The sequence below is a fragment of the Trichechus manatus genome, unplaced genomic scaffold (genome assembly GCF_000243295.1).
Source record: "Trichechus manatus latirostris isolate Lorelei unplaced genomic scaffold, TriManLat1.0 scaffold00114, whole genome shotgun sequence".
In the NCBI taxonomy this organism is placed as follows: Eukaryota; Metazoa; Chordata; class Mammalia; order Sirenia; family Trichechidae; genus Trichechus; species Trichechus manatus.
The window spans coordinates 6,591,938-6,609,207 of record NW_004444050.1 but is presented as its reverse complement, the minus strand read 5'-3'; the positions used below and the strand labels follow the sequence as shown (position 1 = coordinate 6,609,207).

General features: G+C 45.3%; 1 protein-coding gene across 1 annotated transcript in view; it reads right to left on the bottom strand.

Annotated features, from left to right (window-relative positions):
- Nucleotides 1-14,108: 14,108 nt before the first annotated feature.
- Nucleotides 14,109-17,270, bottom strand: part of VOPP1 (VOPP1 WW domain binding protein) — a 132,875-nt gene continuing 129,713 nt past the window's right edge. The window contains exon 5 of the mRNA XM_023738320.1: nt 14,109-14,299. Within this exon, the coding sequence (XP_023594088.1) occupies nt 14,109-14,299 (191 nt within the window). The remainder of the gene's footprint in view (nt 14,300-17,270) is intronic.

The following is a 17,270-nucleotide window of genomic DNA, read 5'->3' as shown; positions in this document are numbered from 1 at the left end:
GAGGATTTTTGTTTTCTTTATGTTGAGGTGTAATCCACACTGAAGGCTGTGGTCTTTGATCTTCATCAGTGCCTCAAGTCCTCTTCACTTTCAGCAAGCAAGGTTGTGTCATCTGCATAACGCAGGTTGTTAATGAGGCTTCCTCCAATCCCGATGCCCCATTCTTAGTCATATAGTCTAGCTTCTCGGATTATTTGCTCAGCATATAGACTGAATAAGTATGGTGAAAGGATACAACCCTGACACACACCCTTCCTGAATTTAAACCACACAGTATCCCCTTGTTCTGTTCGAACGACTGCCTCTTTATCCATGTACAGGTTCCTCAGGAGCACAATTAAGTGTTCTGGAATTCCCATTCTTTGCAATGTTATCCATAATTTTTTATGATCTGCACAGTGGAATGCCTTAGCATAGTCCATAAAACACAGGTTAACATCTTTCTGGTATTCTCTGCTTTCAGCCAGGATCCATCTGACATCAACAATGATATCCCTGGTTCCATGTCCTCTTCTGAATCCAGCTTTAATTTCTGGCAGTTCTCTGTCGATGTACTGCTGCAATTGTTTTTGAATGATCTTCAGCAAAATTTTACTTGCGTGTGATATTAATGATCTAGTTCAATAATTTCCACATTAGGTTTGATCAGCTTTTTTGAAACAGGCATAAATATGGGTCTCTTCCAGTCGGTTGGCCAGGTAGCTGTCTTCCAAATTCCTTGGCATAGACGAGTGAGCATTTCCAGCGCTCCACTCATTTGTTGAAACATCTCAATTGGTATTCCGTCAACTTCTGGAGCCTTGTTTTTTGCCAGTGCCTTCAGTGCAGCTTGGACTTCCTCCTTCAGTACCATCGGTTCCTGATCATATGCTACCTCTTGAAATGGTTGAACGTCGACCAATTCTTTCTGGTATAATGACTATGTGTATTCCTCCCATCTTCTTTTGATGCTTCCTGAGTTGTTTAAGATTTTCCCCATAGAATCCTTCAGTATTGCAACTCGAGGCTTGAATTTTTTCTTCAGTTCTTTCAGTTGAAAAATGCCGAGCGTGTTCGTCCCCTTTGGTTTTCTATCCCCAGGTCTTTGCCCATGTCATTATAATACTTTACTTTGTCTTCTCGAGCCGCCCTTTGAAATCTTCTATTCAGTTCTTTTACTTCATCATTTCTTCCTTTCACTTTAGCTACTCGACGTTCAAGAGCAAGTTTCAGAGTCTCTTCTGACACTTATTTTGGTCTTTTCTTTCTTTTCTGTCTTTTTAATGACTTTTTGCTTTCTTCATGTATGTCCTTGATGTCATTCCACAACTCATATCTCGTCTTTGGTCTTTAGTGTTCACTAAGTCAAATCTATTCTTGAGATGGTCTCTAAATTCAGGTCGGATATACTCAAGGTCATACTTTGGCTCTCGAGGACTTGTTCTAATTTTCTTCAGTTTCAGCTTGAATTTGCATCTGAGCAATTGATGGTCTGTTCTGTAGTAGGCCCCTGACCTTGTTCTGACTGATGATATTGAGCTTTTCCACCATCTCTTTCCACAGATGTAGTCGATTTGATTCATGTGTATTCCATCTGGCGAGGTCTACATGTATAGTCACCATTTATGTTATTGAAAAAAGATATTTGCATGAAGAAGTCGTTAGTCTTGCAAAATTCTATCTCTGGCATCATTTCTATTACCAAGGCCATATGTTCCAACTACTAACCTTCTTCTTTGTTTCCAACTTTTGCATTCCAATTACCAGTAATTATCAATGCATCCTGATTGCATGTTCCATCAATTTAAGACTGCAGAAGTTGGTAAAAATCTTCAGTTTCTTCATCTTTGACCTTAGTGGTTGGTGGGTAAATTTGAATAATAGTCGTATTAACTAGTCTTCCTTGTAGGCATATGGATAAGGCTTCAATGGAAGCCTTAGATTAGAGTATATAAATTATGAAATAAATAAAATGAATTTTTTCATGCATTCCAAGCTATGGGCTTCCCCCTGGATCCTTGCTGTGTTAGTAATCTATTGCTGTGTAACAAATTGCCCCAAAACTTAGTGGGTTAAAATAATAATAGACATATATTATTTCTCTGTTTTCTTGGGACAGAAATTCAAGAGCAGCTTAGTGGGGCAATTCTGGCTCAGAGTCTCCCCCGAGGTTGCAGTCACGATGTTGCTCAGGCTAGATCACTTCCAAGATGGTGCACACTCTCTTGGCTGGCAATTTGATGCTGCTGTTGGCAGGAGGTCTCAGTTCCTCTCTCTGTGGGCCGCTTCATAAAGCTGCTTAAGAGTCTGAATGACATGGCAAGAGGATTCTTTCAGAGTGAGGATCTTAGAGAGTCCAAGGCAAAAACTGCCATTTCTTGTCTGACTGAGCATCAAAAGTTACACACCATCCCTCTGCATCGCCCAAGATTCCCTGTGGGAGGAGCTATACCAGGGCACGAAGGCTAGCAGGTCAGGATCATTGAGGTCCCCCAAATGCTCATCCCATTACAGCAGCAGCCCCAAGTTTGGCATCTCTAGCTTCTGTGAGGTGGCTGAGAGGCGCAATGCCCTTTAGCTTCATAGGAGCCCTTTTGTTTATCTGAAGAGTTATCTGGAATTTTCTGGACTCTTAACAAAAGATTTTACAGCTCGCCCCTTGCCTTCATCTTTATACAATACTTTCCCGACAGTTTTTGTTTTTGTTGTTAGATGCCATCGAGTCAATTTCGATTCATGGTGACCCTATGTTTACTCTGGATTTTATCCTTGCCTGGAAGCCATTTCTTAATTTTAGCATTATTTACCATTTGGAGAGTCTGGGAATTTTCAAAGCCAGCAAGTCCTGACTCTTTTATGTTTAGTAGTCCTTTCCTTATCTCCTCTTTCTCTCCGCTTATATTTTACTATAAAGAGCAGGAAGAAGCCAGACAGCATCTTTAGCATTCTGCCTGGTAAACTTCTTATAAGTCACTCATTTCATTAGTTACATTTTCTACTTTCCCTCTTGGAAGAGGTACCACGCATGACAGAATTATTAAACACACAAACATTTGGCCATATATGCTTTAGCTTTTCCTCTCTCTCTTCACACACACACACTTGCTGCATCATTTGAAAGCACGTGGTAGACACTGTGACCCTTTACTCCTAAATAATTTGCTTTACCTCTTCTAAAAATGATTACCTCCCACGTAATCCCAATACTGAGATTGCACATGAGAAAACACAGGATTTCATAACATTATGTAGTGTCAAAACTATATTCAGTTTTCCCCAATTGACTTAAGAATGTCTTTCCCCCCACCTGTTTTGGTTTCAATGATGTTGACGTTCTGAGGAGTCCAGGACTGTTGTCTTATAGAACTTCCCCTTACTGATTTGTCTGATTCTTTCCCCTGGTGTCATTCAACTTTCAGCTCCTGCTTCCTGTAACCTGGAAGTTAGGTCTACACTCTAGAGCTGCGCTGTCCAGTGTGGTAGTCACTAGCCACACATGGTTATTTAAATTGTTATTCAAATTTAAATTATTTGGTGAAAATTAAAAATTCAGTTCTTCAGTCACACTAGCCACCTGTGACTAGCAACTACTGTGTTGGACAGTAGCAGTTTATATCAACATGGTATCTGCCAACCCTGACCCATACCCTGAAGTCCTTTTTAGGAAAAAGGAAGAAACAGATTTCTTAGAATGTTCCAGAATTCAATTGTCATGTGATGCTCTGCCATAGCTGGTTTCCATTTCCCCAAAAGCCTTTCACTTCCCTCCACTTGCATATACCTGGCATATAACTCAGGCATGGACCCAGGCTCATTGCTGTGGGTTCAGAGAGCTGGAGGGGGCCCAGTCATGAAGTCACTCTCAGTGGTTGGCCTCTGAGCCCTTCCTCCTCCCTTGAATCTCCCAGGTATGCTGGTGAGTAAGCACACCCTCCTTCCCCCTCACCCTGGAGTCATGGACATATGTGACACAAACAACCTGCATGGGATCTGATCATCGATTCACTAATACTAGAACTCCTCCGCAACCACAGTTTGGACAAGATGGAATTTAATGTCACTATAGCGGATATGTGGAGCCCTGGGGATGCAATGGTTAAGAGCTTGGCAGCTGACCAAAAGGCTGGTGGTTCGAAAATACCAGCAGCTCCTTTAAACCTTGTGGGGCAGCTCTACTCTGTCCTATAGGGTCGCTGTAAGTTGTAATCGACTCAGTGGTAATGGTTTTTTTTTTTTTTTGGAATAGCAGATACAGGAATTCCTGAGTAGTGTAAATGGTTAAGCAGTGGACTCCTAACTGAGGCTGGCCATTCAAACCACCCAGAGGTACCTCGGAAATAAGGCCGGGTGATCTGCTTCTGAAAGGTCACAGCCTTGAAAACCCTGGAGCACAGTTCTAGTCTGCACATATGGGGTCGCCATGAGTTGAAATTGACTGGATGGCAACTAACAATAATAACAGTTATGGTCCATATAAGATTCAACTGGTGCAGTGGTTAAGTGCTTGACTGCTAACCGAAAGGTTGGTAGTTTGAACCTATCAGCTGCTCCTCGGAAGGAAGATGTGGCAGTCTACTTCTGTAATGATTACAGCCTTGGAAACCCTATGGTGTAGTACTACCCTGTCCTATAGAGTCGTTCAGTTTGGTTTTTAAGATCCAATTATGTGAGAGTGAGTTCAGTTCTCTTACACTGAAGACAGCAATGGATGCTGCCTCTCTCTTAGACCATGTGGTGGAGAGAGAAATGAGTTACCTCCACTCTCAATACAGAACAGCCAAGCCTGGGATACCTGCCTCAAGCATGAGATCATTGTGAAACAGGTGAGCAAAGGGACGGTTTGTGGAGACTTACAAAGAAGGGGGGTCGGGGAGAGCTGAGAACAAGGCAAGTACAAATGAAACCAACATTAAATTCAAAGCCCCTGGGGCTAGTTTAAGAAGTTATGTCTGCCTTTTCTCAAAGAATCAGAGCTTCGAACCAGGTGCATTTCCACCCCAGATATACTGAATCAGAATCTACATTTCACAAGATCCCCAGGTGATCCTGATGTATAATAAATTTTGAGAACCACTGCTCTAGGAGTGGTTGTCAGAACTGGTCCCTAACATCAGCACTGCTTGAGAACTTGTTAGAAATACAAATTCTCAGCAGGGATTCGAACCAGAATGAACCGGTTCGAAGCCCTACGAAGAACAGTGAAGAGGCTGCCCCAGACAGTAAGGCGGTGGCCAGGCATCTCCTGAATAATGAACTGAAGAAGGTAATTCAGGAGGGGTCGTCTGCTGGTATCCACAGGTGAGGCTGTGAAGCAGATACTTTAGACTTCTATTTACTCCACTTTTTTCATATTTTATATTTTTCATATATAGTCATATTTTCTCCCTAGCACTCTCTATAAGAGCTTAATCTTGCCAGCTTTTGTTCTGCCAACCACAGATGCTTTCAAGAAGATAGTTCCTATAGTTGGTGAGGGATTCATGTAATAAAAGAATGCAAACTCAAACAAAAATGGGGCATTTCATTCTCCCCTTCAAATTGGCAAGTACATACAGATTAACGATCATGTACAGTGTTGGAAAAGGCTGATGGAATAAATCAGTATAACCTTGCTGAAGGTAATATGTGTCAAAGGCCCTAAAAAATGTACATGCACTTTGACCCAGGAATTTAAATCTAAGATTTTATTCTGAGGAAACCAAGGTGGATGTGCATATAAAATAGCAACAAGAATACTCAGCACAGCATTATTTATAACAGAAAAATTAGCAACAACATGAGCAAAAAATCAAATAATAGAAAATATATTAATACCATAAAGTTCAAAATGAAACAACAAAACAAAACACATATGTGGTAAAATTATAAAGAAAATCAAGAGGATAGCAAATGAAGTCAGGATAATGGTGGTGGGGGGTCCAGTGGGAAAGGGGTCCCCAGGGCCTCAGTGGTTTGGGTGATGTTTCTTAATTGGTGTGGGGGTACATGGGTTCATTTTATTATTATATTGGGTCTGCATTATCCATGGTATGCTAACAAACTGTGGGGCATCACAATAAAGGTTAATTTCTCATAGGAGTCAAAGTCTATGTGGGAGTTGGCAGGAGATCTCAGCTCCACACAGTTATCCAGGGACCCAGGCTCTGCCATCTTCCACATCCTGGGAATCTTCCACTAGATCCTCGGCCTCCAGGCTTGGGCAAGGGAGGGAAGGCCTGGAGGGCTGGGCCCAGCAGTGCTCAGGCCACCTGCATCCTCAGCCCGTTGCCCAGTGTGGCCCCACTTTGTTGTGTGTGTGGGGGGAGTGGGGGGAGGCTGAGAAAGGTGAGCCAGCAGTTTGCCCAGAAAGGAGAGGAACTGGCTTCCTGAGTGTTATGGATTGGATTGTGTTGGAGTCCTGACCCCTGTACCTGTGAATGTCATTCCTTTGAGGAATAGAGTTTTCTTTGTTATGTTAATGAGGCCATATCAGTGTTATGGTGTGCCCTAAACCTAATCCCTTCTATAAGGAGCAGCACAGAGACAGAGAGAAGCAAGCACAAATCAGAGAAAGACAGATGCCACACGGTGATTGCCAAGGAATGGAGGGATCTGGGGCCACAGAAGCTGAGACAAGTATCTTCCCCCAGAGCCAACAGAAAGAGAGGGCTAGATTCTTCCCCAAGATTTGGTGCCTGAATTTGGACTTGTAACCGTCTAAACTGTGAGAAAATAAATTTCTGTTCTTTAAAACCACCTACTTGTGGTATTTCTGTTACAGCAGCATGGGGAAACTAAGACACTAAACACTTAACCAGCCAGGATATCTTACACATATGTTACAGTCATTCTTTTGAATGCATAAAATATCGTGCTATTTTAAAATGAAAAATAAAATGGAACCACCAAAAAGCCCAGTCATAGATGGTGGGGTAAATAAACTGGAGTAGCCCTGTGTGGACACCAGTCATCAGCAGTGTAGAGGTGGAAGAATGCTTAAATGCCATGAAAAAATGGTTGGAAAAAAACGGGCTACAAAAGATTCCTATTTGGCTATTTTAATCCGGCATGTGTGTTGTCAAAGCAAGAGTGTGAGAAAGCAACAGAACTCTTATCTTGGGGTACTGAGGTTGCAGGGGATTTTCATTTTCCGTTTTCTTCATGTTTTTTTGTATCGTCTACATTTTTGCAGTGGGTTTGTATTCCTTCGATAATCAGAAAAAACACGTGGTTTCAGTTATATTCTGAATGAAGAATATGAGCAGGCATCTTACCAAGATGATGTGCTTGTAAGGGCCCCGCTCATGGGGCGGCCGGGACCAGCCAGCACCTGTCAGGCCACTGCCCGGCCCCCTCCCTGTTCCCGGGTGCGTCTCCACCCTCCGCGCACCTGTGATCCACCTGTGTCTTAGATCTCTTTGTGTACCCAGACTGGGGCTGCGGCCAGCATGGCATCAGGCCGAGGAGGTGGTGCTTCCTGATAAAGATGACAAGAGGAAGGACTATCGCCATGTCCCCTCTTCTGTGTGCTGATAGCAACTCCCTCCTTCCAGGGTGCTGGGTAACAACCCAGCAGCGTCCAGACCGAGGGTCTGCCACGTAGCCAAGAGACCGAAGAAGGACTCCAGAGCCAGCAATCCGGACATAATGGCTTATTAGGGGAACTTACACATAGGGCAGTCCAGGGCGGTGGCTGGACTCAGGACAGCCCTCCACTGCTGCTTAGCAAGGGACACAAGCTTATATACAGTTCCATCCGGGGCTAAGGTTTACTTGTTCTTCTTCCAAGTCCTTGGGCGGCCAGCGCTTCCGGGAGCTGCATGTCCAGGTCTAGATGGTTTTTGTTGTTGTTGTTGATAAGGCACTCCTGGGCCTTGGCCACCGGCCCAGTCATGCCACCCCTGGCCTTGTGCTTAGCCCAAGTTCACCCCAGCATGCTCCGGGGAAGAGCAAAGCTGTCTCCCTTAGAAGGGGATGCATATAGCTGAATAGCATTACCCTACACAGGGACACTTGAGTTTCCTTGGAGAACCTGAAGACTTAAGTAGTGACATATGTATGTCTGGGTTCACATTTTGGGCAGAAGACCTCAGGATTGGTCCTGGCATCATCTACCTGGTCTCAGGAGCACTACTGAGGGTGCACTAGACCAGCTGTCTCTTTTCTGGGTGTTCCCCGAGCAGCAGCAAATGCCACCTCCAGACTGAACACCCATCATCACTCTTTACTACCCAAGACTGTTCACTTGTAACCTTCAGACTCAAAATTTGTTACAGGTAACATAATGCTTAATTTAGAGACTTACGTTGGTTCACTGAAAGTTGGAAGCTATACGTCATGGAGCTTGAATGTTCTCCTCAACCCTTTTATAATGAACCTGACTGTGCCCTCAATGGATATTGCTATAATTACCCAACAAGAACATAAGAGCTAAGCATTTGCTTACATGAAACCTGCGCTGTCCGTAAAGTAGCCATTAGCCACATGGAGTTTTGAGTTCCTGAAACGTGGCTGCTCCAGACTGAGACTATAAAATACTATAAAATGCTCGAGTATAAAATACACACTGAATTTTGAAGGTAGAAAGGAAAAAGGTGGTGCAAATGGTTACAGTGCTTGGCTGCTAATCGAAAGGTTGGAGGTTTGAGTCCACCCAGAAGCACTTCAGAGTAAAGGCCTGGTGATTTAATTCTGAAAACTCAGCCACTGAAAACCCTCTGGAACACAGTTGTACTCTGACACATGGGGTCAGCACGAGTCGGGGTCGACTTGATTACAATTACTGGTGACAGAAAAAAGAAAACTTCATATGAATGTTGTATACTGACTACATGTTGAAATACTACTGTGATACATTAGGTTAAATATATTGTTAAAATAAATTTCACTTGTATTTTTTCTTTTTTAATGTAGTTAATGAAATTTAAAATTACATATGTGGCTCAAATTATATTTGTATTGGATAGCGCTGGTCTAGAACGCACATCTAAAAGCATTTCTCCTTATAAATGTCAAAGCAAGATGCAAAATTACTTTTCTTCCACAAATACGGCAGAGGTTGTGATTGTTTGTAAGTGCTGCGCCCGGTCAACTTTCAAACGTACAAGCTTGTTATCAGTCTTGTTCCCACGTATGTACAGTGTGTACCTGGGTCTGTGGCAAATGAGTTATGGGCTTTCATGACATCAGAACTGTTTGAGATTTTCAGAGTTCAGAGAGGAAGGCAAAGGCAGCACTCTCCAGCATTCCTGGTACTGTTGAAAACAGCTCTACTGACATTCCTCCTCCCTCGCTGAACTCTGCGGCCTGCACGCGAACACGAGCCTTCCTTCCTAAAACTCAGGCCTGGATCTCAGGCTAGCATCGCAAGGGGGAATCTCTAGAGGGCAGTGCAGCAGGACCCACTGTAATCACCTTCAACCTTCTTCTTGGATAGGGGCTGCTCCTAATCACCACTGCTTGCACACCAGCTTCGAGGGGCACTGTGCACAGGGCAGAGTCCATGGGTGCAGCAAATGGTTCAGCACTTGACTACTAACCAAAAAGATGGTGGTTGGAACCCAACCAGAGGTGCCACTGAAGAAACGTCTGGTGATGTGCTTCTGAAAGGTCGCAGCCTTGAAAACCCTATGGAGTGGTTCTACTCTGCACACATGGGGTCACCACAAGTCAAAGTTGACTCAATGGCACTGGTGCAGGAGGGGAGAAAGATCCTTCCTGCATTGCCAGGCTGGGATAAGAGCATTACAAGAAAAAGTTGGGTGGAAGTAAAATGTAAGTAATATGAACGTCAAAAACATTGTTCTCACTTCATGGCTAGTTTTGGGTGCTCACGGATCTCGCCCTATACATGTGAAAAGATGGTTGTCAAGGGTTTCCCCTTGATTGGCTTAACACCCACCGCTGAGCGACAGGCACTGTTTCTAGACCAGGAGCACACTGAGGTAACGGAGGTGGTGGCATGTGTGACACCCGCTGACTTCCTTCTTTACAGGATCACGGTCTGAAAAGACACTATGTTTGGAGAATGTACTCGAAGTCATTCCCTTACACTAGAACATGTCTAACCCACTTTAAAAAATTAGATGATGATGCCAACAGCCCACTTCCCAGCACCCATGCCAGGAGCCAAATGTGAGAAAGCAGGATCTGAGGTGATTCAGTCCTTCAGCCAGCTGCTCCATGTACCCGGGGCGCAGGTGGAGAGCGCAGGTCACCTCTGGCCTTGCTGTCCTGGAGCTTGCTGGTTCTCAGCTTGGAGTTTCTGAGCAGCAGCTCTGACCTCCGCAGCTGCCTCCGTGCCCATTTTCACTTTGTCTTCTTGGGTCTGTTTTCTCCATCAATCCATCCCACCCGCCTTTTCTGTTTCAGCCATCACTCAATATTTCTGCTCTTGTACCTTTCCGCTTTAAACGCTGTTAAGGATTTTTTTCAAGTTCAGTGACATTTTGGAAGGACAGATAAAAGTGAGGGCTCATTTGCCACCTCAGATCAAGACCTTTGACTTGTAAGTGACCCACGCTTCGATTCTACTAGGGTAAGAGGGCCAGGCGGGCTGTCCTAGTCAGATCTGTAAATCGGTTCTGACTCAACCACTAGGTGGCTGTGATGTTGGGCAAGTCGCTTGACCTCCTCAGTCCTGCACCCTGTCGCCACAGTGAGGGTTTGGATGAACTCAGCATTTGCCAAGCTTGTCATGGTAACAGAGTCCCTGGGTAGTGCAAACAGTTAACGTGCTCGGCTGCTACCTGAAAGGTTGGAGGCTGAGTTCACCCAGAGGGGCACTGGGAGAAAGGCCTGGTGATCAACCTCTGAAAAATCAGCCATTGAAAACCCCATGGAACACAGGTCTACTCTGACACACATGGGGTCACCATGAGTGAGTTGGAATCAACTTGACAGCAACTGGTTTTGTTGTTGTTGTTGTTGTTCGTTTAAGTTGGGAAGTGCTGGGTTAAACAGTATTGAGACACTTCTCAAACTTCAACATGCCAGTGTGTGGTGTGAATCTTCCACAATGGATATAATGAAGTCCCCAAACTTGTGTTCACAGCAGGGTTTACAGGGCAGGGACCATGTCCCACGACTAGGGTTTTAAAAAGGCAAAGTCTAAAACGCTTCTTTACAAACTTTATCTCAGGTAGTAATTCATAAAAAATGCAGTGTACCTGCAGCAGCTCTAGCCCTCAATTCTATCTGTGACAGAAATACAATTTCTGACCAAGCAGAGCTGGATTTTAAAAGGCTCACCCACCTATGGAAAAACAGATCTGGGTCCCAGGTTACCCAACGTCAGTATTAGCTGAGTTGACTTTATTATTGCTTCTGTCTTCCTACCCGTCTTGGATGATTTTTAACCTAGCTTGATTTAAAAATGTGAACCAGAAGTACCCTACATTCTTTGATAACATCGAAATGTCCTGCATTTCAGCTTTCCGGAGATTGGGCGAATCACTCAGCCCACCCCACCCTATCCCCACTGCCCTCCCTCATTAGCAATGTCATCTCTACCCTCTTCCCCCTTCCCCAGCAAAACAATCAAAGCACATGCCCAAATTTATTTTTATTTTGTACACATAGGAAACAGGACCCTATCAAAAGAACAAAAAATTAGGAAATGCGCCAGATGTTGCCGAGTAAAAGCGTGCACAGATCAGCTTCAAGTTTACGCTTAACCACGGACCCTACAGGACTTAGTACACCAGGGGCTGGCACTCACTCTAGCTGGGGACAGCCCACCAGCAGCACACAGGAAGCAAGAATGGCCAGGAAATGTCACCAGAGGTGGGATTTCAGTACACAGAACCAGTGTCCACTACAGCAGGGTTCTAGCCCAGGTTCAAGGGAACACAAAACGCATCTTCCACAAACATGGGAATATAAAACTGTGGAGCATTACCAATCATTTGGTCTCTTTAGATGATATGCTATCAAAAAGATCAACAAAATTTAGTCAGAGGCCTTTGGGTGCCTGTTCGGCTGGACCCCGTGTAATTCCAGGGCCAGCTCTCCATGTGCTTCTTGATTAAAGAAAGAAAAGGGAGGCGCTGAAGTTACAAAATAAATGGCCTGGAGGAAGGTGAACTTTTGGACCCATGTAGTTGTTCCTTGGTTGTAAACAGCAAACGTTGTGCTTTGTCTTCTCGTTTAAATCAGGGAGCGAGTGTGGGGAGGTACTGCAGTCAGTGACAGAAGGTCAGAGGTCACATTAAGGTGGTCAAAGACACTGGCAGCATTTGTGTTCACAAACCGTTCCCAAGCTTTTCCCGTGCAATTTGCTAGGAGGCTACCAGATCCTTATCTCCAAATAAGTCACGCAACAGTGACTTCTGCCTCACTCCTACTGCTCACTCCCTACCCCTTACAAGGGTGGTACAAGGGTGGTACAAATGGCTAACGTGCTCAGCTGCTAACTGAAAGACTAGCGGTTCGAGTCTACCCACACACACCTTGGAAGAAAGGTCTGGCAATCTACTTCTGACAATTTGCCACTGAAAACCCTATGGAGCACAGTTCCACTGACACACATGGGGTCCGCATTAGTCAAATTCAACTCAACAGAGACTGGGTTTTCACCTCATACAAATACCCTGGCAGAGCATGGATGCTCCTGGTCTGGGGCAATGACAATACTCAGTGTCCTCCAGTGGGCTGTCCTGATGCTCAAGTTCAGTGAGTAACAAGTTCTCAAGAGGGTCCAATTAAAGCATTTCCAAAATAAGCACTGTCCCTCCCCCCACCACCTATACTACTTAGGAATCTTGGCTACACTGCTTTGCCCTGCTACGTGACACATCGGGTCTACATCTGGGTTTGGGAACACTATTACCACTAATAACTACGCCAAGGAGCAGAAGGGCCCTGCTCACTGCCAGCAACTCCAGGTGAGACATGTTTCTTATCCAGGGGTTTACATTCTAATTTCATTAAATTGTCAGTAAAAATCAATTCAGCGTTTTTTTTTGAAAAAATCTCCCTGCAGCCCTGGGATGTCTTTTTCTCAGCTTGTTCCCGCTCCTCAGAGCCCAACACACACCTGCTGAGATCAAATGCCACCACCGCTGCCCCAGGCTCAGAACAGCAGTCTCTGCTGCCACAGGTCGCCTCTCCCGTTCTCCCTCCTGAAGTCCATTGTGCTGTCCCTGCTAGGTACGCCGCCTGGAGCAGTTCTGCTTTGAAGGTGTCCGTCAAACCCACCACCTCAGAGCTGCCTTTGAAAGCAGCAAGAGCCTCTAGGTGTGATGACAGACTGAGCGGCCCGAGCATCCCAGGAAGACACACTCCTCATCCAACCTCAAAGGGCGGGACCCTATACAACTGCTTCCTCAAACGCACCAGAAAAAGGGGAAGCATTTTTCTCTGAGTCAGACCGAAAACTCATAAAACGTAGTGTTCCAGTTTGGGCAGGGAGCGATTTGCCGTGTTAAGCAACATTCTGTAGTGGTTCTCAGGTAGCTGCGGACATCCAGCTTCATCTCCTGGAGGTGGAAGTGAGCACACCTACTCTTCCCAGCCCGGTAGTGCTGAGGGGAGGCCTGTCTTGAGCCACTGAAGTGCGTGGGCACGGAGCAGGGCCCAGACGCGTGGACCTTCTGCACATCTCCCTCAGCGCATCATGCGGAACAAGACCGGCTAGCGCGTGGCTCAGAGTCACTCCTGACTGCGGGTCCATCTCGCTGCGGTGGGCGTGCCTTTCCATCCGGTGGAGTGAAGCTTGCCTAGCCAGCCCAGGCCAGGATGCCGCACCCTCGACCCTCTGCATGTGCTCATCACTCAGATGTGCTCCGCCTGGCCCTCCTCCTCCCAGTCTCTCTTTTGAGGATCTAGGTTCACCACCCTAAGACCTGCGACCCTCGGAGACTGTCACCACACTGCCAGAGAGCACAGATTACATTAGAAACAGAAGCAAGAGGAGACACAGTGTGAATTCAAATATTGGTCCTCCGTGGAAACTTGAAAGGGAGCTGTACTTGCTTTGAAGAGATCAAAGAGAAATTTGCCCTTAGCGGCTTGTCAGACCATTCCTTACAGGAACATTGATGGGGACAGAGAAGGCTGGGTGAGGGCCTGTCGGACCCGGGAGCCCACCTGTCTCCCTGCAATGCGGCCGCGGTGCCTCCTTCACACGGGCAGGCGTTGACGGCCCCCGCTTACTTGGCCTTCACCACCTGTTCGTACGGGGGTGGGGGCGTGTTGCAGTAGGACGGGGGTGGGGGGTAGGCTGTGCTTCTCTGGGGTGAATTGGGTTGGACTTGGAAAGCCATCGCCATGGGATTCCCGGCAGGGTTCAAGCCCGGTCCTCCGGGGTCGGTGTAATATGGCGGCCCTGGCTGCTGGGCTTCTGAAAGACAGACAGACAGATGTGAGCACAAAGGAGAAACCGTACCCACTACACTCAGAGAGCTTCTGGGCTGTAGGAGCCACAGAGACCACCTGCCCTAATCACTTATTCAACTAACATGTCTCAAGGACCCAATAAGCTCAGACACAATGGGGCACCTGGGCTATGGGTCCACCCAAGGTCCCTGTCCACACGGAGCTGACATTCTGCAGGAGGGAGACAGAAAACGTTAAAACCACACCTAAAGTCACAGACGGTGGCTAAGGAAGGAAGGATATCAGCAGGATCAGGATATGGTATGGGTCTGGAGGCTCAACCGTCGCTAATTTGAAACCTGAACGATAAAAATGAGGCAGCTCTGCAAGGACCCAGGAAGCCTGGGCCAAGGGGATCACAAATAAAGAGCTCCCAAGATACAGTTTAGAGCTGAGGACACGGGGGCATAGTAGGGTAAGTACATCTGCAGCACCATCTTGGAAGAACTACACAGCGGACCCTGGTGTCCTGACTTCCAGCCCGGAATTATCACTGGCAGCTCCACAATCGCTTTGAGAATGGTTTTCTGGTGACAGTTTCTGGCACAAGTTCTCCATTCCCACCTGCGGGGCTAAGACAGGCTGGTTTTTATCAGGGTAGCGATTACCTGTCCTACAGGTGAGCTCCAGTTCACAGAAAGGGAGAAAACCTCCCTTGCTGACAGGGCTGGGATGGATGAGTCCATAGAATCCCTACTTCCCCTTGATGCGGATGGACTCGATTCCCCCTTCTCCAAGGGTGAGGGGGGTACAGTAGGCAGGCTGACTCCCAGGTACAGGGCAGTGGGCGAACCATGGGAGGTTCAGCGAGCACCAAAGGTGACAAGAGGGAACTGGCTGATCACCCTGCCCCAAATCTAGCCCTCACATTTTTATAATGGGTAAAAATAGCCCAGATGCTGTTTGAGAGCCTTTTAGGTCTACTTACTCTGATCATGTGGATAACCCTGTAGAATACTGAGTAAATGAAAAGGAATCAAGGAAAAAAAAAAAAAAAACAAAACTGTAGGATGTTGGGTGTTTCCAGGGTTGAGCTAATTCAGTAAGGGAACTCAAGACTAGTTTGAGTTGGACCTCATTTAACTCACGGTGCTGCTCAGAACTGTGTGAATACTGTGCAGGGCCATTTTTACAAGTCTCCCTTTGTCAGGGTTTAACTGAATGAGTCTGATTCCTAGAAAGACGCCTACCAAGGTGTGCAAGATGTCCACAACCTCTACAGCTGGCAGAAACCAGATCCTGGAAATCTACAAGTGTGGGGAGAGAATGTAGAGCAGAAATGCAAGGCTAGAAATACATTCCTGGGGGGCAGTAGGAGAGCAGTCAGTCAGGGATGCGTCCTTTACCCCAAGCCCACCTCACCTGCCTGACACAAGAGCCCATGGCTTTGTGGAGTGTGATTATATGCCTGTCTACCAGCCATAACCCTGAATTTCTCAAGGGCAGGGATAATGTTTTACTTTGGATTACTTTATGTTTTACAATTAAAACTGAAATTAAAGACTTAAAAAAAAAAAGGCAATTGTCAGAACTCAGGTACCACACGTTGAAGGCCTCTATGTACTGCAGAAGGAATGGAGAGGACAGAATGAGAGAGGAATAGAGGAGGTACCACTGACAGGACCTCAGGACAATGTGGAATATATGAGGATGGGGAAAGGGTCTAACAAGAAAAGGCCCTGGTTTCTGCTCTGGCAACGTAAGTAGCCCACCAAGCAAGAGACGGACCATAGGCACACGGTAGGGCAGGTGGAAAATTCCACACTTAATGGAAGGGCTGAGGTGCCTTTGCCGAGTCTTTTGTGTACAGGTGGTACAACAACAACAAAAAAGAGTGTGAACCCATGCAACATTTAATGACTTAAACCTAGACCCTCTGGTCTGGAAGGAGAGGATTTAAAAGGGAATGTCAGGTAATACAGGGCTCTGGCCCCCCAGCTGAGGAGCCTGCAGAGACAGGGAAATGGCTAGCCTTTGTTCCCAAAATGCACTTTATTACTTTATTCAGATTATAAATGATATAGGCATATTATAGAACACTCCAAAAATATAGGGAAACAATTTGGAATACCTTCAATCTCGCTCTTAAATTTTAGCATATTTTCTTCTAGTCTTTTCTATGTACATATATTAAAGATATGTATATATTCAACATTATCGTCATCATACTGTTTATACATTTTGTCATTATATTTTTTAGAAAACAATTTTTAATGGCTATAAATTATCCCATTTTGGGTGTCATAGTTTAATATTAGGCATTTTGATTGTTTTCATTTCTTCTTCTTATAAATTTGCTATTATGAAAAATGTGACTAACCATACACTTGCTAGTATTTTAATATTTTTAAAAAATGTTATTTTTTGTCTTATTGCAAAAGGCATACTTGTTGCTTGTAGAAAATTTAGAAAATGCAGATAAAGAAATAAAAATCTCCCACAGTCCCACTATAAAAAAAAAAGCAGAATGTGGGTAAAACCACCAAGGAAGTGTGCAGGAAGGGAGAGAAGGCAATTCTGAGGACTGAGCTATAAGAAAGATCAATATTCAAGACACAGAAGAATACAAAACATTTAAGGTGGATGAGAGGGCTGCGAAGGAGCCTAGGAAGAACCGGTGGAAAGTAGGTTCCAGGAGTAGGACTAGGGGTTGAGTCATGGCAGCAAAGGGAAAGGGGAATTTTTTTTTTAAATTATTTTATTGTTGTACTTTAAGCGAAAGTTTACAATTCAAGTTAGTCTCTCATAAAAAATTCATACATACATTGTTATGTGACCCTAATTGCTCTCCCTATACTGTGACAGCACACGCCTCCTTCTCACCCCTGATTTCCCATGTCCATTCAACCAGCTCCTGACCCTCTCTGCCTTCTCATCTCACCTCTGGACAGGAGCTGCCCATTTAGTCTCATGTATCTACTTGAGCTAAGAAGCAC